The sequence below is a fragment of the Oncorhynchus gorbuscha genome, linkage group LG12 (assembly GCF_021184085.1).
Source record: "Oncorhynchus gorbuscha isolate QuinsamMale2020 ecotype Even-year linkage group LG12, OgorEven_v1.0, whole genome shotgun sequence".
In the NCBI taxonomy this organism is placed as follows: Eukaryota; Metazoa; Chordata; class Actinopteri; order Salmoniformes; family Salmonidae; genus Oncorhynchus; species Oncorhynchus gorbuscha.
The window spans coordinates 65717046-65741366 of record NC_060184.1 but is presented as its reverse complement, the minus strand read 5'-3'; the positions used below and the strand labels follow the sequence as shown (position 1 = coordinate 65741366).

The window sequence follows — 24321 nt, the reverse complement described above, 5'->3', positions numbered from 1 at the left end:
GTGCAAGCGATAATATTGAAATGGAAGGAGTATCAGACCACTGCAAATCTACCAAGACCTGGCCGTCCCTCTAAACTTTCAGCTCATACAAGGAGAAGACTGATCAGAGATGCAGCCAAGAGGCCCATGATCACTCTGGATGAACTGCAGAGATCTACAGCTGAGGTGGGAGACTCTGTCCATAGGACAACAATCAGTCGTATATTGCACAAATCTGGCCTTTATGGAAGAGTGGCAAGAAGAAAGCCATTTCTTAAAGATATCCATAAAAAGTGTCATTTAAAGTTTGCCACAAGCCACCTGGGAGACACCCCAAACATGTGGAAGAAGGTGCTCTGGTCAGATGAAACCAAAATTGAACTTTTTGGCAACAATGCAAAACGTTATGTTTGGCGTAAAAGCAACACAGCTCATCACCCTCAACACACCATCCCCACTGTCAAACATGGTGGTGGCAGCATCATGGTTTGGGCCTGCATTTCTTCAGCAGGGACAGGGAAGATGGTTAAAATTGATGGGAAGATGGATGGAGCCAAATACAGGACCATTCTGGAAGAAAACCTGATGGAGTCTGCAAAAGACCTGAGACTGGGACGGAGATTTGTCTTCCAACAAGAAAATGATCCAAAACATAAAGCAAAATCTACAATGGAATGGTTCAAAAATAAACATATCCAGGTGTTAGAATGGCCAAGTCAAAGTCCAGACCTGAATCCAATCGAGAATCTGTGGAAAGAACTGAAAACTGCTGTTCACAAATGCTCTCCATCCAACCTCACTGAGCTCGAGCTGTTTTGCAAGGAGGAATGGGAAAAAAATTCAGTCTCTCGATGTGCAAAACTGATAGAGACATACCCCAAGCGACTTACAGCTGTAATCGCAGCAAAAGGTGGCGCTACAAAGTATTAACTTAAGGGGGCTGGATAATTTTGCACGCCCAATTTTTCAGTTTTTGATTGGTTAAAAAGGTTTGAAATATCCAATAAATGTCGTTGCACTTCATGATTGTGTCCCACTTGTTGTTGATTCTTCACAAAAAAATACAGTTTTATATCTTTATGTTTGAAGCCTGAAATGTGGCAAAAGGTCGCAAAGTTCAAGGGGGCCGAATACTTTCGCAAGGCACTGTACATAAAGATATATGAATGAGTGATGTCTATAAGGTAGTAGTTTTGGAATTGTTAGCTAGATTACTTGTTGGTTATTACTGCATTGTCGGAACTAGAAGCACAAGCATTTCGCTACACTCGCACTAACATCTGCTAACCATGTGTATGTGACAAATACAATTGGATTTGATTTGTAATATATCATTCATTATACAAATAATTGATTGGACTTCAATAGCGTTTTTTCTAGACACGTAAAGGGGGAAGCTCACCTCATTCAACACCAATGAAGGACAGTATTATTAAATAGAGTAAATATGTTAAATGAAATGGTGAATATTGTCTCACCTCCTGCACCTTGCTGCTGTACTTCTCCTGTAGCGTCTCTGACTCTGTCCTCAGTACGACCAGACGCTCCTCCTGATTGGCTAGCCGCTGGACGTCGTCTTGGCCCCGGCTCTGTGACCTCAGCAGCTGAGTGGTCAACGAGCTGTACTTCTCCTCCAAAGTCCTCACCTGATTGGTCAATGAGTTGTTCTCCTCCTCCAATGTCTTCACCTGTGGAAGGAGGGCGAGATAAGCAATGCCAGGGTTGTGTTCATATTGGCAACACAAACAAAATGTCTGATGTTGAACAATCTTAGCTAGCACCTCCCTGTTTTGCTCTGCTTTAAAGCATGTCCCCTGTTTTTCTCTCTTAAATCCTTTTTTTAACATGTTATAGTTTATTTACAAATCCTCTCCTTCTTTCGTGTGTGTGTACAGCACTGTCCTTCCCTAACAGAACCAGAGATATGGATAAAATGACCCGATGTTTGTGTCTCCGCCCTAACAACAATTTTTCAGTTGAATCCACCTGAAAAGACAGAACAAATAATACAACAAATATTGTGGTTAAACTCAAATATACTAATTTATTTTATATAGAAATGTCTGCTCACCCAAAATTACAACCAAAAATAAATTAAAAAATAGAAGATTTTTTTTTAAATATAGATCCCCTTCTCTTCTCCACCATTTGAGCCTGCTCATAACCTTTTTCAGAAGTTGTTCTGCTTATATATAAATAGGACTGGTGGAGTTATGTCACACATGCAGCAAACAGAAATATAGAAATGTCTGCTCTACCCAAAATTACAACCAACTAATTGCAGCATTACCACAATGGAAGCTCCTACCTGCAAGTAAAGAAGGGGAAAAAGTAAAGAACTTGTCTGTCGGCCCTGCATTAAAGAACATAAATGGTTAAAGAAAAGTGTGATAAATAAAAACATATACCAATTTCATTTAAGGACCAAAAAATTGACAGCTGTGCCATATAAATTGCAGAATAGTTGGGAAGAGATTTTCGATGTACCAATTACATGGCACATGGTTTATGAATAGATACACAAAACAACGTCGGATTCAAAACTTTGAATTTATATTACTATACAGCCTTTTTGCAACCAATAGAATGTTATATATATGGGTGATACAATCTTGCAGATTTTGCTGTGAGGAAGCAGACTCGTTAGATAATTTATTTTGGCATTGTCCATATGTAGCTCGTTTTTGGTCACAGGTCCAGGAATGGCTGAATAATTGCAACATTTGTCACTAACTAACGCTGCAGATAGCAATACTGGATGATTGGAAAATCCACAATCAATCAATAATAGAGTAATTATTTTAACAAAAGTATTTATTTTTAATTTACACTCTGTAGAAGCTATGAGAATAGAAAGGTTCAGTACTTTTGTGAAGCATCACAGCACAGTTGAAAAATATATGGGAAATAGAAATCCAAAATGGATGGTGTTGAGAGATAGATGGAAGGGGTTGAATGGAGCTGAAGGGTGGGACTAATAAGATAACTGATGTAAAACATACGGGGTCTGTAAAATGTATATATGTTCAGAAATGTTGAAATAGCACAGTTACAAATAGAAATCAAACTGGATGGACATCAGAAATAGAGGAAGGACTAAAAACAAACAAAATATAACTATTGTAAAATAGATTGTGTCTGTAAAAATGTGTATAATAAGTATAAACTGAAGGTAGAAGCCTAAGTGTTATTGTTTATTAGTTTACTCCAATTGGGGGAAGGGTGGTAGGGTTTGCAGGGAATGATAAATATATATTCTAAAAAAAGTGTCACATATATTTAGACCTGTTGTAGACCACACTGTTGTAGACCCTACTGTCACATATATTTAGACCTGTTGTAGACCACACTGTCACATATATCTAGACCTGTTGTAGACCACACTGTTGTAGACCACACTGTTGTAGACCACACGGTCACATATATTTAGACCTGTTGTAGACCACACTGTCACATATATTTAGACCTGTTGTAGACCACACTGTTGTAGACCACACTGTCACATATATTTAGACCTGTTGTAGACCACACTGTCACATGTATTTAGACCTGTTGTAGACCACACTGTTGTAGACCACACTGTCACATATATTTAGACCTGTTGTAGACCACACTGTTGTAGACCACACTGTCACATATATTTAGACCTGTTGTAGACCACACTGTCACATGTATTTAGACCTGTTGTAGACCACACTGTTGTAGACCACACTGTCACATATATTTAGACCTGTTGTAGACCACACTGTTGTAGACCACACTGTCACATGTATTTAGACCTGTTGTAGACCACACTGTCACATATATTTAGACCTGTTGTAGACCACACTGTTGTAGACCACACTGTCACATATATTTAGACCTGTTGTAGACCACACTGTTGTACAACAAAGGACCTAAGAAAGTACCTTTTAAACTTCTTGGCAGGGTTGACACTCTTATGTTGGTGTCATAACCATCCATAAAATAATGCAATATATGTCACAACAGGTGTATGGGTCATGACAATGTTCTCACCATATTATGACAGGTTATTACAAGTCATGTCAGTTGTTATGACATGGTTATGACCATGTCATGACATGTTATGACGCTGGGTGTCAAGTAAAGTGTTACCGGGATTTGTCGTCCAGAGCAGAACGGTGGGCTGTCAAGCACCCGCCTACTCCTCTCTTTGCATTGAGGGATACATCTCGTTATTTGAATACTTTTTTGAATATTTGATGAGGGGTGTTGATGTCAACTGTCTGTATTCAATGGAGAGTGAGATGCTATGTCAGCCTCATGAATATTCAAATTTCAACAGGGACAACTCCGATATTAAGTGTTTTTTCTCCAAGTTGCTGGGATGTCACGTGCATCACACTTATACATCAGTACATTGGTAACAACCTAAGCATTACCAAACTTCTATTAGATCATTTCAGCCTCACATATCAAAATAGCAATTAATGTTTAGCCTGACTAAATTCGACACTCTGTCATTGCCCCCCACACAAAAACAGATTTTGGGCCGAGAAATGTTGGGGCCCCCCCCTCACTCTGGCAGAGCCTGTTTTGCGGTTCTGTGTTTCTAACACATACACTGTAGCACCAAGAACCCCAGGCATGACAGCAGACCCCTCTCTCTGAGCGCTGAAAGATCCCTCATATCCACTGCCTGCCACACATTAATTCACCATCAATTATACAGCACGTCCACACACACTCTGGAGTGTTCTAATGACAGTAATTACCTACCAGTCATAAAGAGACCGGTTTCACATGAGCATCTCTCTCCTGGCTGGCTGATGTGTGCGGTCTCGCTCTGACTGGCTGGATGGCTGTGAAGGGACGGTGTTATGATTAAGACTAAATTACACACGGATCCTTTGTTTCCACCGGTGTCAGGGGATGATAATGAAGAACGAGAGAGAAAGAGAGCGAGAGAGAAAGGGGGAAAAAGAGGAGAGAGAGAGGTGGAGGGGGGGTGAACGCACACGAGATGGGAACCTGTTTAACATTTAGATTGTTTTTTTCTACTCACATGTTTTCAGGGGGGTATTGGCAGTGATGGTGGTCTCATCGGGGAAAAAAGACACAAAAAATCATACACACACACAAAAAAAAAAATAGAATGTGTTGTGAAAGGTAGGCCTTGAGAGAGGTGTTTTGGTAAATCCTCACACTGAGTACGGTTACATGCACACAATAATACGATTCTTGTGGATAGTCAGATTAATATAATAGTTTGTTTAAAACGTTTACATGCTTAGCAAGAAGAACGGTTTCCCCTATAATCCTTTTTGCATGGACACATCTGAAATCAGACTGCTGATGGGACTTCAATAAATGCAGAAAATCGGCAATCAAAATAAACGTTCTACCACAGCGAACGTTATTTTTGCGAAGCCTATTTGATTCTTATTTCGGACATATAAAGTCTGTAGGTGAGAACTATTTCTCCAATTAATCATTTGAAAGAGTGCACAGAAAACCAGATGTTTTAATCAGCGTTTACTTACTTTGATTTTGACCTTTTGCTGATTAAGTTAAGCAGAGTAAAGTGTTTACATGACTATTACCATACTCAGCCTACTGCCATAATCAGTTTAATATCCAATTATTGATCTGCATGTAAACATACTCACTGAGTAGGTGGTTGGGTAGGAGAGGAATCCACACACTAACTCTAAAAGTCTAAAATCACGAGAAGAACCCTTTTGAAATATGCTTTTAAGGCCTTAGCTGGATCCGGGTAGACACCACATGCAGGTAAACTAAAGTATATTTTAAGAACTGCATAGTTAAGAACTGCATTTGCTACATTATATATTTTGGTCCATTTCAGATTTTTTTAAATGATGGTTCCTAGGCTGGGGGGAGGGGAGAGACTAACTGTTCACACCGACCATGTCAATGGAGGTTAAGTGCGATGGGCCTACAGTATGTAGTCTGTCTTGCCTACTACTTACTAAAACTATGTTACATACTGTGTACTAATCATACTACATACTATTTAGAACCTATTATTTAGTAGAAATGTCAACATACTACAAGGGTTCACACAGAGAATAAGTCAACTTATGCTTAATTGGGTGTTTTTCCGACATCCGTTCATTGTGGTACAGCCCATCCCCTTCTATGATCAGCAGCTGTTGACAAACACACCTGGGTCTTATTAACAGATGCTACTCTTCCACAATAGCATGCAGCAAATTCGTACTGGATGAAAAGCCAAAATGAGTATGATCCTGGCATTTAAAGCATACAAACATTTTTCAATTTCACATACTACTAAAGTTTATTTTTTTGCATACCCAATCAGAGTATTATTTAGAGCGCAAGTACAGGGATTCAGACAGGCCCAGTGACACAACCAACATCAATGGCTTGGATTTATAAAACACTTTTCAACCTGGTGATCAAAGAAACTCACCTCATCCACCACAAATAAAACAAGCTATCCCATGCCTATTGAGCCTTTGTTGCAGAGATAATCAACCTCTAAGCCCTGTCCTGTGGATAGAACAACACCAGAGATAATCAACCCCTAAACCCTGTCCTGTGGATAGAACAACGCCAGAGATAATCAACCCCAAACCCTGTCCTGTGGATAGAACAACACCAGAGATAATCAACCCCTAAACCCTGTCCTGTGGATAGAACAACGCCAGAGATAATCAACCCCCAAACCCTGTCCCGTGGATAGAACAACACCAGAGATAATCAACCTCTAAACCCTGTCCTGTGGATAGAACAACACCAGAGATAATCAACCTCTAAGCCCTGTCCTGTGGATAGAACAACACCAGAGATAATCAACCTCTAAGCCCTGTCCTGTGGATAGAACAACACCAGAGATAATCAACCCCTAAGCCCTGTCATGTGGATAGAACACCACCAAAGATAATCAACCTCTAAGCCCTCTCCTGTGGATAGAACAACACCAGAGATAATCAACCTCTAAGCCCTCTCCTGTGGATAGAACAACACCAGAGATAATCAACCTCTAAGCCCTGTCCTGTGGATAGAACAACACCAGAGATAATCAACCTCTAAGCCCTGTCCTGTGGATAGAACAACACCAGAGATAATCAACCCCTAAGCCCTGTCATGTGGATAGAACACCACCAAAGATAATCAACCCCTAAGCCCTCTCCTGTGGATAGAACAACACCAGAGATAATCAACCTCTAAGCCCTGTCCTGTGGATAGAAAAACACCACAGATAATCAACCTCTAAGCCCTGTCCTGTGGATAGAACAACACCAGAGATAATCAACCTCTAAGCCCTGTCCTGTGGATAGAACAACACCAGAGATAATCAACCCCTAAGCCCTCTCCTATGGATAGAACAACACCAGAGATAATCAACCTCTAAGCCCTGTCCTGTGGATAGAACAACACCAGAGATAATCAACCTCTAAGCCCTGTCCTGTGGATAGAACAACACCAGAGATAATCAAACTCTATGCCCTGTCCTGTGGATAGAACAACACCAGAGAGGAACCTTCATCCATTAGACTTAAACCACTCAGCTCATTTTAGCAGATACCTTCATCAAATTAATGAAGACATTTATTGTTAAACACATTTTTATAAAACATTAATTTTATAAAAACTTTCTTTCCAATTAAAACCCCCCCAGCAGAGCTGACATCAGTTAAATATGTATACTCATCACTAAGAGATCTGAATTATATATCTGGTGTGTGTGTGTAGGGTTGAATTCCTAAGCATGTCTCTGAGCTGATTACTTAATGGTGATGATCATGATGAGTGTGTGTGTGTGTGTGTGTGTGTGTGTGTGTGTGTGTGTGTGTGTGTGTGTGTGTGTGTGTGTGTGTGTGTGTGTGTGTGTGTGTGTGTGTGTGTGTGTGTGTGTGTGTGTGTGTGTGTGTGTGTGTGTGTGTGTGTGTGTGTGTGTGTGTGTGTGTGTGTGTGTGCGTGCGTGCGTGCGAGTCCTCCTCTGCTTAATGCTGATGACATGTCCCTACATTAGTTTGGCCAGTGAGCCAACAGCAGATCAGATAAGCCATATTAATGACTCTGATGGCTTTCTTCATTACATCTGCTCTGACACATAGCCTCATCAGAATGTTTCGCAAATATACGCCAGAAAAAGAGAACTCGCCAATCGAGCTAGGCTGGCACAGGGAACAGCCGTACAGCCCTGAGAAAAAGCTCTATAAATTATAACATCAATAGTTGGATGGTTTGTTTTGAACTTTTCTTCAAGGTTTTGTCTCGGACATACAGTATATGTTAGTTAGGTCCCGCTACAACAGTCCCGACTCAACAGTCCCGCCTCAACTGTTCCTTTCTAGAAGACGCTCCAGCGCCAACACTGATGGTGTGTAAACAGGGCCGGGGTCAGAGGGAGGGACTAGTGAAAAGATAGGGGTGGTGAAATTAGAATCTGTCCATGCTAGCACAGATCAATCCTGGGTCAAATACCTTCAAAAAGGTAAGAACACGCACCTTTTACACATCCCTTTTCCCCCAAAGAGTTAGTGTCCAGGTCTCCATTTCCTATGATCAGAGTGAGATACCCGTACGTGTGTATGTGTCAGACAGTGGCCAGTTTGCCTGTCCAACCGTCACCTCTCTCAAATGAAGCACAGGATTCCTGCCTAATGAGCTGTGTGGGATGGAGATAGAAGGAGAGGACACACACACACACACACACACACACACACACACACACACACACACACACACACACACACACACACACACACACACACACACACACACACACACACACACACACACACACACACACACACACACACACACACACACACACACACACACACACACACACACACACAACAAGGCCGATCTGTTTCAGTACACACTAGAGGTTCTCTCATTACACCAGATAGCATCCTTTAACCCTCTAACTACTGTTTCTACTGCAGGGCTTTAGCAAGGCCACCTGTCTGTGACAGATCTATGTAAGACTAAGATAAATACTACTGTATACAACACATGAACACACGCACACACACACACACACACAAGCTAACATGCACACACACGTGCACCAAATAACTTAATAAGAAGAAATGCTCATCTTGCAGAAATAATTCTAAAACAATTTATCGCCACTCAGTGCCACTTATGGTTGTTCATCAGGTAACATGTCTGAAGGGGAGGTCTGGTTGTCCATCAGGTAATATATCTGAAGAGTTCTGGTTGTCCATCAGGTAATATATCTGAAGAGTTCTGGTTGTCCATCAGGTAATATATCTGAAGAGTTCTGGTTGTCCATCAGGTAATATATCTGAAGGGGTCTGGTTGTCCATCAGGTAATATATCTGAAGAGTTCTGGTTGTCCATCAGGTAATATATCTGAAGGGGTCTGGTTGTCCATCAGGTAATATATCTGAAGGGGTCTGGTTGTCCATCAGGTAATATATCTGAAGGGGTCTGGTTGTCCATCAGGTAATATATCTGAAGGGGTCTGGTTGTCCATCAGGTAATATATCTGAAGGGGTCTGGTTGTCCATCAGGTAATATATCTGAAGGGGTCTGGTTGTCCATCAGGTAATATATCTGAAGGGGTCTGGGCAGCAGATGAGGCCGTTTCAGACACCATTTCATCCTGATTCATCAGAACACCTCATTAGGCTTAACCAGAAGGATCCATCACCTGGACAGTGGACACATATAAACGCAAGAACACACACACGCACGCACACAAACACATGCACACACTCACACACACTGATGACAACACAAGCCTTTTCAGAATCCTCTGCCATATGATCCTCCATATTGCCTACTGAGCAAGAAAAACAACATTTGGTTAAATCTGCACTTTCTCTCGCTGACTTAATTACTCAATTAAAATTAGACCTAAACTTTTCAGATGGCGAACTGATATTTACAGTAAACACAACATCTGTGACATCAGAGCAGGCCATATTTATACTGGCCTGCTGGAGGCGGAGGAGATAAAAGTTTGACACACTAACGAGCGGCTAACGCTAACTAGCAAAAAAGTTCACTTTAGACTCTCATTAAAACACTTAAACACACACACGTACACACACGTGTGTGTATCACAAAGCCATCACTAATGCTGTCAAAAACAGCATGAATGACTCTGATCAGCTCTATGTCAGTGTGACTGGTCTAATCAGTTATGGGGATGTGTTTGAAGATGGCTGCAGAAACATCTTCACTGAACACCTCAGGGCTTTGATTGGAACTGGACCCATGCAGAGACACACAACCATTGATGTGCGTGTGCGTGTACAGCTTTGGCTTTTAAAAACACTTTAGTTCAATACATTGAAAAAAAACCCATCTAGCACTGATCTGTGTGGTACATAATTTAGCCTACAGAATGAATGATTCAACATTCCAACTTTACACTGACAGGAGGATGAGAACTGGAAGACTGGAAGAAACTTTTTCCTTTAACAAGTCCGACAAGAAGTATATCCTGCTTTCCCTGGAACAGGCCCAGATCCCCTCCTTTTGCGTGAAGAAAAGACGCAGGAAAAGGGGCTGCAGATGGGGCGGCCTTCTGAGAATCCGTAGACGAGCTAATAGACTCCCACTGCCATCCGTTCTTCTTGCTAACGTGCAATCATTAGAAAAGAAAATTGATGACCTACGATTAAGATTATCCTACCAAGGGGACATTAAAATCTTATGTTTCACCGAGACATCGCTGAACAACGATACGGACAATATAACGCTAACGGGTTTTTCATGCACCGGCGGAAGAGAGACGCTACCTCCACGAGGGGTGGGGGTGTGTGTCTATTTATCAATAACAGATGATGCGTAATGTCTAATATTAAAGAAGACTTGAGGTTTAGCTCGCCTGAGGTAGAGTACCTTATGATAAGCTGTAGACCACACTATCTACCAAGAGAATTCTCATCTATATTATTCATAGCCGTCTATTTACCACCACAGAAAGAAGCTGGCACTAAGACCGCTCTCAACCAACTCTATAAGGCCATAAGCAAAGAAGAAAATGCTCACCCAGAGGCGGCGCTCCTAGTGGCCAGGGACTTTAATGCAGGCAAACTTAAATCAGTTCTACCAAATTTTTACCAGCATGTCACGTGCAACCAGAAAAAAAAAATCCTAGACAGCCTTTACATCACACACAGATATGCATACAAAGCTCTCCCCCGCCCTCCATTTGGCAAATCTGATCATAATTCTATCCTCCTGATTCCTGCTTACAAGCAAAAACTAAAGCAGGAAGTACCAGTGACTCACTCAATCTGGAAGTGGTCAGATGAGGCAGATGCTACACTACAGGACTGTTTTGCTAGCACAGACTGGAATATGTTCCGGGATTCATCCAATGGCATTGAGGAGTACACCACCTCAGTCATCGGCTTCATCAATAAGTGCATTGATGACGACGTCCCCAGAGTGACTGTACGTACATATCCCAACCAGAAGCCATGGATGACAGGCCACATCCGCATCGAGCTAAACGCTAGAGCTGCTGCTTTAACGCAGCGGGAGACTAATACGGACGCTTATAAGAAATCCCTATGTCCTCAGATGAACCATCAAACAAGCAAAACGTCAATACATGATTAAGATTGAATCCTACTACACCGGCTCTGACACTCGTCGGATGTGGCTATTATGGGCTACAAAGGGAAACCCAGACACGAGCTGCCCAGTGATGCAAGCCTACCAGACGAGCTAAATGCCTTTTATGCTTGCTTCGAGGCAAGCAACACTGAAGCATGATCGAGAGCACCAGCTGTTCTGGATGACTGTATGATAACGCTCTCGGTAGCCGATGTGAACAAAACCTTTAAACAGTTCAACATTCACAAAGCCGCAGGGCCAGACGGATTACCAGAACATGTACTCAGAGCATGCGCGGACCAACTGGCAAGGGTCTTCACTGACATTTTCAACCTATCCCTGACCGAGTCTGTAATACCTACATGTTTCAAGCAGACACCATAGTCCCTGTGCCCAAGGAAGTAAAGGTAACTTGCCTAAATGATTATCCCTCACCTGGGACTCACGTCAGTAGGCCTGAAGTGCTGTTCATTGACAACAGCTTAGTGTTCAACACCATAGTGCCCATTAATCTCATCATTAATCTAAGGACCCTGGGATTAAACACCTCCCTCTGCAAATGGATCCTAGACTTCCTTACGGGCCGCCCCCAGGTGGTAAGAGTGGGCAACAACACGTCTGCCACGCTGATCCTCAACACTGGGGCCCCTCAGGGGTGTGTACTTAGTCCCCTTCTCTATTCCCTGTTCACCCACAACTGTGTGGCCAAACACGACTCCAACACCATCATTAAGTTTGCTGATGACACACAGTCGTACGGCTTGATCACTGACAACAATGAGACGGCCTATAGGGAGAAGATCAGAGAACTGGCAGTGTGGTGCCAGGACAACAACCTCTCCCTCAATGTGAGTAAGACAAAGGAGCTGATCGTGGACTACAGGAAAAGGCAAGCCGAACAGGCCCCCATTAACATCGACGGGGCAGTATTAAAGCGGGACAAGAGTTTCAAGTTCCCTGGTGTCCACATCACCAACAAACTATTATGGTCCAAACATACCAAGACAGTCGTGAAGAGGAAACCTTTCCCTCTCAGGAGACAGAAAATATTTGGCACGGGCCCCCAGATCCTCAAAAGGTTCTACAGCTGCACCATCGAGAGCATCCTGACCGGTTGCATCACTGCCTGGTATGGCAACTGCTCGGCATCTGACCGTAAGGCGCTACAGAGGGTAGTGCAAATGGCCCAGTACATCACTTCCTGCCCTTCCAGGACCTATATAATAGGCGGTGTCAGAGGAAAGCCGCTACTACTTGCTGCTTATTATCTATGTAGTCACTTCACCCCCACCTACGTGTACAAATTACCTCAACTAACCTGTAGCCCCGCACACTGACTTGGTACTTGGTACTGTATATAGCCTCGTTAATGTTCTTGTTATTGTGTTACTTTTTATTATTACTTTTTATTTTAGTCTACTTGTTAAATATTTTCATAAGTCTTCTTGAACTGCACTGTTGGTTAATGGCTTGTAAGTAAGCATTTCATGGTAAGGTCTATGCACATTCGGCGCATGTGACAAAAACATTTGATTTGATCAGAGAGAGAAAGAGTGGGTCTGAGACTCCAAATCAGTTCCTTGCCCCTTCCCTGTGTCCTAGCCCCTTCCCAGTGTCCTAGCCCCTTCCAAAGTACATTTCTAGGTTTAAAAAACAATCCATGCTCTGCTAATCAATTCACAGGACTAATCAGAAGTAGGGAGAGAGAGAAGGATATAAGTTGAGGTGTGTGTGTTTACTTGTTCCTGTGTTGTGTGGTTGTCTCTCTGTGTGTTAAGTGTGTTCTCCATGGCCTGCTGTAGGGCTAGTCTCAGCTCTGCAGACTGCCTCTCCAGCCTCTCCACTGTCAGCCTGGTAACACACACACACACACACACACACACACACACACACACACACACACACACACACACACACACACACACACACACACACACACACACACACACACACACACACACACACACACACACACACACACACACACACACACACACACACACACACACACACACACACACATAGGTAAACATCACAGTAGTAGGGGGCTTAGGGAAGGGGCTAGGACACAGGGAAGTGCCTAGGGACTGATTTGGAACTAGGCCGAATAGTGTCAGTAAGAACAGGGGGGAATCTGAATGTGATCGATAGGGGGTCTATTTCTGCTCTGCCTCAATAGAGACTGGCTGCCGTGGTTACTCGATCAATACGACAAATTATGAGCATTTCCTCAAGCTCCCGACCAACCCCATCCCCAGAGCAGCCCCAGAGCAGCCCCAGCGCAGGCAGCCCCAGCGGAGCCCCCATGGACCCCACTGGCAGACCGACTGGGCACAACACAGCTAAATATACACACAATATATAGGACAGGTAAATATACAGATCCTATAGCAAACCTAAATATACGGGCTATATACACATCCACAGTAGTCTCAATATGCACCAACTTCAATGTATATTCAGGAGTGCTGTACATATGTGTTAAAAATTGGCTATAGAGCCCAAAGACCGTCTTCTCAGTTCACTATAAAAAACATGGAAGAGAGAGGGGTGGAGAAGAGGATAGAGGGGATAATGGGGGAATCAGGGGAAGAGAAGGAGGATGGGATGGGGAACTTCCCAGAAACAGCTGAAATCCATTTAGCATCATGTTCATGTTTAGTTGAATAATGACCATTTGGGAGCGCTTTTCTCATACAGACTCCTCTTAGCTATTGGCCCATATGGATGTTCACAATTTAGAGAGAGGGAGAGAAAGAGAGCGTGAAAGAGGGAGTGAGAGGGAGTAGAAAGAGAAAGGGAGAGAGCGAGAGAAAGGGAGAGAGAAGGGGTGAGAGAGGGAGAGAGAAGGGGAGAGAGAAGGGGTGAGAGAGGGAGAGAGAAGGGGAGAGAGAAGGGATGAGAGAGAAGGGGTGAGAGAGACGGGGGCAGAGAGGATTCTGCATTAATGTGATGAGGTCACCATACTGGCAGAGATCTAGACCACAACCACAGACAGACACCAGACATTTCATGCTGCATTTATGCTGATGTCATCACAATGCTGAAGAGACACGGGTCAACCTGTGAACTTTGAACATGGTGACCTCATGTACAGCACGGTACAGGGCAGGCCAAGATGCACATTCTCTAATATGAGTACTGCTGGCGTGTAGAGTAACCTTGTCTGAGACCTGAAGAAGTGTGTTAATTCCCTGTGTTCCCTTCTTACCTCCTCCTCTCCTCTGCCTGTCTTCCTTCTCTCACACTCCCCTCCAACCTCCAAACCTCCTCTCCACGACATGACAGCTCCTCCACTGATAAAGGGAGAGAGACAGAAAGAGAGACAGAAAGAGACATCATGAAAACTATTGGCTTCTGTTCAACAGGGAGCAGTACATTATGAACGCATAGGAGGCAAATTGAACCACATTTGAAAGATGTTTGTCTGTCGAAACATTAATTCATACTTCCCCTGAAAATTACTTCTATAAATTCTAAACCATTTTCATATGCCACAACTAATAACCCATCATCTTTATATTAAAACGTAAGTGCGGGTTCATGTATAATGCATTCTTCAACTATTCAAGGTTGTACAGTATGTGACTATTATTCCTAAAGAACAAATTGTAGTACATAGCAAAGAGATGAGCAATGAACCTTAGATGCAAAAACTCTAAATAGAATGCAGTCAAATGATTTAAAATCGAGAACAATGCAAGTAACTTCTCATTAAAGGCACACAAAGCCAGAGAACAAACATTTAGCCACTATGAACCCTGTCAGAACAGGGCTTTGTTGTGTCACACAAAGGAAACGCTTCCTCTTTCGGTCAATAGATGGCACTCCTCACCTTACACAGCACACCAAGTGTGCACCCATCCATTCAATCATTTTGTTTCCCTATCTGTCTCTCTCTGTCTCTCTCCCTCTCTCGTTCTCTTCTATCTACATGGAATAAAATCATATTGTCCACCATGTAGTAGGTTTAGCATAGTGTGTTTATAAAGCATACAAAGGTTTTTGCTCTTTGTGAAACAGAATAGCCTTGCATTTTCATGCGTCAGTTTTTCAGCGAGTCACCATTTGCTTAAAAGACACATTTTCGGATAACCTCTGTCGCCCCTTTTATTCATTGTGGGTTTAAAACCATTGTTTTAGACAGTTTTTGCCACTCAGTCAGGATGCAATATGGAACGCTAAACTCCAGGTCACCTGTGTGTCATGGATGTGTCTGCTTGCATTTATGTGTGTGCATTTTAAAATGGTGAGAAATGGGTATGATGCTATTAGTGACATACGCAGTGATTGTGGTGGGAGGACTGGAGAGAAAAGGACGGGAAAATGAATACTAAAACATCAACACTTGATAAATCCATGATTCATTTATGGCTTTGCAGAATCCAAACGGTTTAAATTGCAGCCGTAGGAAACTGGAACCTGTAAATATTTTACGATGCACAAACAGACTTTGATTTATTTTCATTATTTTATTCCAGCCCACCTTGGCTCGATTGCTGAATCTCAAGGTAAAAGTTTGTTATGAATCTAAATAATCGATATAAAGAGAACGAGTAAAGATGCATCTCAGGTTGATTCACATTCATCAGGAATCAGTTCAATATAACCTCTCTCACACTGACCATCCAGGGAGGGCAATTAATGCTGCACAGGCTTTCCTGTTTACAAACACACAGGCAAAGGTTAGGAGAGCAGACTTTGTACTGTAACCCCAAACAACACATGCAGAAACTAGAAAATGCTATTTCAGTTATTAAGGTTGAATATTGTCCATTTCTATGGAGACTGTAGGAGCAGAACAGACCCAGAACCAGTTAGTGTCCTGGCTGAGTGGGTTGTATCTTCCTCCTTTATTTTGAGGGAGTTACAAAAACAGATGGGCCTTTGCCTTACTTCCATCCAGTGATGCAAAACACACACACACACACACACACACACACACACACACACACACACACACACACACACACACACACACACACACACACACACACACACACACACACACACACACACACACACACACACACACACACACACACACACACACACACACACACACACACACACACACACTCACTCACTCCCGCTCTCTGTCAGTGTTGTATTTACAGTGATCTGGCAGTGGAAGATGAGCCCCGGGCTATAACACTCTAACACACTACCTAATGCTCAGACTAGCAGGTAATCTGGTGTCTCACATCCTCCTTTGATACACACTGATCAATACACTGCTGTAACACCAGTCATTTTCTTCTGCTTCTACCTGCCTTCTCTCTTTCTTTTTATTAGGCTACATTTATAATTTATATCACACTGGCTGGATACGCAGACACAGACCTGTGTGTGTGTGTATGTGTATGTTCTAGAACAATAATAGCAACGATCAGTGCAAATGATAATGTGTTTGGTTGTCTGTGTTCGGGCTCAAAAACGCATTTTGTTAAGAAAAATAATAATTACGTTCAAACGGCTATCCTGTGAAGTCGTGGCTTGCAACGCACGCCTAGTTTCATGAATCGGCTCTCCTGCGAAGTCGTGGCTTGCAACGCACGCCTAGTTTCATGAATCGGCTCTCCTGTGAAGTCGTGGCTTGCAACGCACGCCTAGTTTCATGAATCGGCTCTCCTGCGAAGTCGTGGCTTGCAACGCACGCCTAGTTTCATGAATCGGCTCTCCTGCGAAGTCGTGGCTTGCAACGCACGCCTAGTTTCATGAATCGGCTCTCCTGCGAAGTCGTGGCTTGCAACGCACGCCTAGTTTCATGAATCGGCTCTCCTGCGAAGTCGTGGCTTGCAACGCACGCCTAGTTTCATGAATCGGCTCTCTCCTGCGCAAGTCGTGGCTTGCAACGCACGCCTAGTTTCATGAATCGGCTCTCCTGCGAAGTCGTGGCTTGCAACGCACGCCTAGTTTCATGAATCGGCTGTCCTGCGAAGTCGTGGCTTGCAACGCACGCCTAGTTTCATGAATCGGCTCTCCTGCGAAGTCGTGGCTTGCAACGCACGCCTAGTTTCATGAATCGGCTCTCCTGTGAAGTCGTGGCTTGCAACGCACGTCTAGTTTCATGAATCTGGTCATATATACACTATGCATAGAAATGTATGTGGACACCCCTTCAAATTAGTGGATTTGGTTATTTCAGCAACACCCGTTGATGATAGGTGTATAAAATTGAACACACAGCCGTGCAATCTCCATAAACAACATTGGCAGTTGAGCTGCCCCGGTCAACTGTAAGTTGACTGTAGTTATTGTGAAGTGGAAACGTCTAGGAACAACAATGGCTCAGCCGCGAAGGGGTAGGCCACACCAGCTCACAGAATGGGAGTGCGTAAAAATAGTCTGTCCTCGGTTGCAACAGTCACTACCGAGTTCCAAACTGCCTCTGGAAGCAACGTCAGCAAAAGAGCTGTTCATTGAAGCTTCATGAAATGGGTTTACACTGCTCTAGAGTCCAATGACGGCGAGCCTTACACCACTCCATACAATGCTTGGAGTGGTGTAAAGCTCACCGCCATTGGACTCTGGAGCAGTGTAAACCCATTTCCTGGAGCGTTCTCTGGAGTGATGAACGGCTCGTCACCATCTGGCAGTCCGGCGGACGAATCTGGGTTTGGCAGATACCAAGAGAACTCTACCTGCCCCAATGCATAGTGCCAACTGTAAAGTTTGGTGGAAAAGGAATAATGGACTGGGGCTGTTTTACATGGTTTGGGCTAGTTCCAGTTAAGGGAAATCTTAACACTATAGCGTACAATGACATTCTTGACAATTATGTGCTTCCAGCTTTGTGGTAATAGTTTGGGGAAGGCCCATTCCTGTTTCAGCATGACAATGCACCCGTGCACAAAGCGAGGTCCATATAGAAATAGTTTGTCAAATTCAATGTGGAAGAACTTGACTGGCCTGCACAAAGCCCTGACCTCAGCCCCATCAAACACCTTTGGGATGAAATGGAACGCAGACTGCAAACCAGGCATAATCGCCCAACATCAGTGCCTGACCTCACTAATGCTCTTGTGGCTGAATGGAAGCGAGTCCCTGCAGCAATGTTCCAACATCTAGTGGCAAGCCTTCCCAGAAGAGTTGAGGCTATTATAGCAGAAAAGGGGGGGCAACTCCATATTAATGCCCATGATTTCGGAATGATTTTCGGCAAGCAGGTGCCCACATATTTTTGGTCATGTAGTGTATTTAACCCCCTGAGTCAATACATGTTAGAATCCCCTGGCAGTGATTACAGCTGTGAGTCTTTCTGGGTAAGTCTCAAAGAGCCTTCCACTCCTGGACTGAGCAACATTTGCACATTATTCTTTTCAAAATTCTTCAAGCTGTCAAATTGGTTGTTGATCAATGCCAGACAATAATTCTCAGGTCTTGCCATACAGTTTTTTACTTAAAACTGCCTGAAAATATACCTTGGCCACTCAGGAGCATTCATTGTCTTCTTGGTAAGCAACTCCAGTGTAGATTTGGGTTTGTGTTTGGGTTATTGTCCTGCTGAAAGGTGAATTAAGCTCCCAGTGTCTGGTGGAAAGCAGATTGAACAATGATTTCCTCTAGGATTTTGACTGTACTTAGCTCCATTCCGTTTCTTTTTTTATCCTGAAAAACTCCTCAGTCCTTAACGATTACAAGCATGCCCATAACATGAGGCAGCAACCACTATCCTTCAAAATATGGAGAGTGGCACTCAGTAATGTGCTGTATTGGATTTGACCCAGATTTCTCCTATAACAGCCATTAAACTCTGTAACTGTTTTAAAGTCACCATTGGCCTCATGCTGAAATCCCTGAGCGTTTTCCTTCCTTTCCGGCAACTGAGTTAGGAAGGACACCTGTATCTTTGTAGTGACGGGGTGTGTTCATACACCATCTAAAGTGTCATTAGTTATCTTCACCATGCTGAAAAGGATATTCAATGCCTGTTTTTCTATACTTCTATTCTTTATCCTTCTATCCTTCTTTGTGAAGCATTGGAAAACTTCCCTGGTCTTTGTGGTTGAATCTGTATTTGAAATTCACTGCTCGACTGAGGAACCTTACAATTATCTGTATGTGTGGGCTACAAGGGTATTCATTCAAATATCACTGCACACAAAGTGAGTCCATGAAACTTATTATGTGACTTGTTAAGCACATTTTTATTATGTGACTTGTTAAGCACAAACCTTTTGTTATTCAACCCCATAACAAAGGGGTTGAATACTTATTGACTCAAGACATTTTAGCTTTCATTTTTAACTAATTAAAATGTTAAAATGTTCTAACAACATAATTCCACTTGGACAATATGGAGTATTGGGTGTAGGCCAGTGACAATATGGAGTATTGGGTGTAGGCCAGTGACAATATGGAGTATTGGGTGTAGGCCAGTGACAATATGGAGTATTGGGTGTAGGCCAGTGACATTATGGAGTATTGAGTGTAGGCCAGTGACATTATGGAGTATTGGGTGTAGGCCAGTGACATTATGGAGTATTGGGTGTAGGCCAGTGACATTATGGAGTATTGGGTGTAGGCCAGTGACATTATGGAGTATTGGGTGTAGGCCAGTGACATTATGGAGTATTGGGTGTAGGCCAGTGACATTATGGAGTATTGGGTGTAGGCCAGTGACAATATGGAGTATTGGGTGTAGGCCAGTGACATTATGGAGTATTGGGTGTAGGCCAGTGACATTATGGAGTATTGGGTGTAGGCCAGTGACATTATGGAGTATTGAGTGTAGGCCAGTGACATTATGGAGTATTGGGTGTAGGCCAGTGACATTATGGAGTATTGGGTGTAGGCCAGTGACATTATGGAGTATTGGGTGTAGGCCAGTGACATTATGGAGTATTGGGTGTAGGCCAGTGACATTATGGAGTATTGGGTGTAGGCCAGTGACATTATGGAGTATTGGGTGTAGGCCAGTGACATTATGGAGTATTGGGTGTAGGCCAGTGACATTATGGAGTATTGGGTGTAGGCCAGTGACATTATGGAGTATTGGGTGTAGGCCAGTGACAATATGGAGTATTGGGTGTAGGCTAGTGACAATATAGAGTATTGGGTGTAGGCCAGTGACATTATGGAGTATTGGGTGTAGACCAGTGACAATATGGAGTATTGGGTGTAGGCCAGTGACAATATGGAGTATTGGGTGTAGGCCAGTGACAATATGGAGTATTGGGTGTAGGCCAGTGACAATATGGAGTATTGGGTGTAGGCCAGTGACATTATGGAGTATTGGGTGTAGGCCAGTGACATTATGGAGTATTGGGTATAGGCCAGTGACATTATGGAGTATTGGGTGTAGGCCAGTGACATTATGGAGTATTGAGTGTAGGCCAGTGACATTATGGAGTATTGGGTGTAGGCCAGTGACATTATGGAGTATTGAGTGTAGGCCAGTGACATTATGGAGTATTGGGTGTAGGCCAGTGACATTATGGAGTATTGGGTGTAGGCCAGTGACATTATTGAGTATTGGGTGTAGGCCAGTGACATTATTGAGTATTGAGTGTAGGCCAGTGACATTATTGAGTATTGGGTGTAGGCCAGTGACTTTTTCCACAACAAAATGTGGAAAAAGTCAAGGGGTTTGAATACTTTCTGAAGGCACTGTAACGGGTGTGTGTGTGTGTGTGTGTGTGTGAGTGGAGGTGGATTTGAGGGCTGCTATGTCTCTCTCCAGGGTCTAAACCAGAAATATACGCAGGTCATTTCATCATCTTTAAACTCCAAACGAGTGTTAGACAGGGAATAGAATGGTGCCTCTGCAGCAACTCAGATCCACTGGTTAACACAATAAACATCCTATTTACATCCTGTACTGTACAGTATATACAACCAGTGGATCTGAGTTGCTGCAGAGGCACCATTCTACAGCTAAACCATGCTTGTTTCTGTGTGTGAATACTTCATGAAGGATGTCAATAAAAAATATTCTCCATATCAACATGATGAGGTATCAGTGTATAAAAGTGGAAAAGAGATATACACACACACACACACACACACACACACACACACACACACACACACACACACACACACACACACACACACACACACACACACACACACACACACACACACACACACACACACACACACACACACACACACACACACACACACACACACACACACACACGAGGTAAAAACACTTAATTGGTTTGTTCTCTAAATGTGGAAGAGAATTCATAAGTGGTTTTAATTGTATCAACATCAGTATATACACACCATATTCTGCCCATGATAAAGCCTTTACTTAAAGACACACTGAGTAGTACTTAGAGCTGGTACGATGAACCCAAAATTATCCACACCAACCATACTGATCATTTACCACAGGCATTTTGCCGATATCGAGTACAATAAGTAGCCTGTGCTAAAGAAATGTGTTTAAAATGGAATATGGGGGATTGTTAAGGCCTTTAAGAGATGAATAGGGTTCAAGTAGTAGGGTTCTTCATTCATCTCTTAATGGGATAATTGATGGCCACAACCATCAAACTAGTAGCAGTAGTTTACTGGATCATTTAAAAAAAACTGTGGTGCACATACATGTTATACACTTATCATTCTATTTATCATTATCGCATCAATTCAGGTAATTTATCCTGATATGCATTTTTGCCCAACTTTAGTAACACTTACAGTATATAACATTGATTTATTGATCAGTGAGGTAAGCCATTGGAAACATGCTATTTTGGAAAAAGTGAATGAATTATTGAGATGTACTCTAAAGCAGGATGGTGACATTGACAGGAAAGGCCTTATTATCTCTGCGCTGGAGAAAGCTTCAGTATATAAGGCTTTCCTATCTATATGCATCACCAGCTGTCTTGTCCTCTCCTATCAGACTCTCCTCTCCTCCATCATCCCTTGCGATCGCTCTTTCCCCCGGAACCCTCATATTAAATGTTATTTACATCGAAGTGTTTCCACGGTTGCGAGGGTTCTAGAAACAGAATGTGATGGATCATTCTTTCCTCCGGACTCCGCCTACCTGTCTGATGATCATCTCACAGTCAGCCAATCATAGACCGACTCCTCTGCAGTCTGACGTGGCTTATTTCGGCTCGTGACACATTCAGGGCCAGTTTCAGTCAAACATGCCTTGGTGATGTATATTACTGTACATGCAATAACGTAACTCTCTCTCTCTCTTTCGCAGACAAAAGGTGTGCGTTTCAACTAAGACAATAAAGATATGTTGATTGATTAGTACCTGTCTGTCTGTGACTCCTGCGTAGTTCCAACAGGGCCTCTTTGAGTGTCTGCGCTTCCTCTTTATCTTCCTCAAGCTCCCTGGTTCTCCTCTTCACCTCCTCTTTCTCCTCTTCTAGCTCCCTGGTTCTCCTCTTCACCTCCTCTTTTTCTTCCTCCAGCTCCCTGGTTCTCCTCTTCACCTCCTCTTTTTCTTCCTCCAGCTCCCTGGTTCTCCTCTTCACCTCCTCTTTCTCTTCCTCCAGCTCCCTGGTTCTCCTCTTCACCTCCTCTTTCTCTTCCTCCAGCTCCCTGGTTCTCCTCTTCACCTCCCCTTTCTCTTCCTCCAGCTCCCTGGTTCTCCTCTTCACCTCCCCTTTCTCTTCCTCCAGCTCCCTGGTTCTCCTCTTCACCTCCTCTTTCTCTTCCTCCAGCTCCCTGCTTCTCCTATTCACCTCCTCTTTCTCTTCCTCCAGCTCTCTGGTTCTCCTCTTCACCTCCTCTTTCTCTTCCTCCAGCTCCCTGCTTCTCCTCTTCACCTCCTCTTTCTCTTCCTCCAGCTCCCTGCTTCTCCTCTTCACCTCCTCTTTCTCTTCCTCCAGCTCCCTGCATTTCCTCTTTAGCATCTCCTTGGCCTCCTCACCAACTCTGTGTTCCTCCTCTCTCTGCTCCTGCGCCTCCTTTCTGAGCCTCTGCACCCAGACTTTCTCCTCCTTCAGATCCTTGGTTCTCCTCTGAAGGAGCAGCTTGGTTTCCTTCAGGTCCTCCTCAACTTGCTGGAGCAAGACATCCTGCCCCTGGATGGTCTGGCCAGAGAAAGAGTGTGTGACTGTTAGTTACTATCTAAACAGTCAAAAAGGTCCCAAGTTGTGTATGTGTGTGTGTGTGTGTGTGTGTGTGTGTGTGTGTGTGTGTGTGTGTGTGTGTGTGTGTGTGTGTGTGTGTGTGTGTGTGTGTGTGTGTGTGTGTGTGTGTGTGTGTGTGTGTGTGTGTGTGTGTGTGTGTGTGTGTGTTGTGGTGGAAAAGCTTAATTATTGCAATAATGTCCAAGTCTCTCTCAGTATACTTGAATTTCCACGACAGTGTGCGCAAACATTATATCATTATTAAGTAACCCTAAAGAAAAACTGATGTAATAAAAGATGCTACCATACAGAATTATTATCAAAATCATTCTGCGTGCATGGATCACCCAATGGCCCTGCCTTTGTAGACTGGCTGCTCCCTAATACCAACTCCCTAACTGTTCTACTGTGTTGTAGCCATGTTGAAGGAGCATCTAGCTCTGTCCACACATACACATACAGGCCCATGTTAACTAAAGCTCATCTATGTCTAGGGCGCCATTAAACTTCAGATGTACATTAACACAATATATCATCATTCATTAATAATAATGAACCATACATGTAATCAGAGTTGCTCCACAGCCCTCTCTACGCATGTATTATGTTTGCAGATGTAATTAATGTAGATTTACATGTGTCGTTACATTACACAGGCTCGTCAGCTACAGCAGTGGTTCCCAAACTGTTGGTCGGGACACACTCGCGGTTCATGGGTCCAGGTGGG

General features: G+C 43.3%; 1 protein-coding gene across 1 annotated transcript in view; it reads right to left on the bottom strand.

Moving 5' to 3' along the window:
* LOC123990403 (trichohyalin-like) overlaps positions 1–24321 on the bottom strand; it is a 144632-nt gene that overhangs the window by 29869 nt on the left and 90442 nt on the right. The window contains exons 21-25 of the mRNA XM_046290958.1: positions 23247–23555; positions 22772–23177; positions 14753–14837; positions 13281–13392; positions 1458–1667 (exon numbers count right to left, since the gene is read on the bottom strand). Of these exons, the coding sequence (XP_046146914.1) occupies positions 1458–1667; positions 13281–13392; positions 14753–14837; positions 22772–23177; positions 23247–23555 (1122 nt within the window). The remainder of the gene's footprint in view (positions 1–1457; positions 1668–13280; positions 13393–14752; positions 14838–22771; positions 23178–23246; positions 23556–24321) is intronic.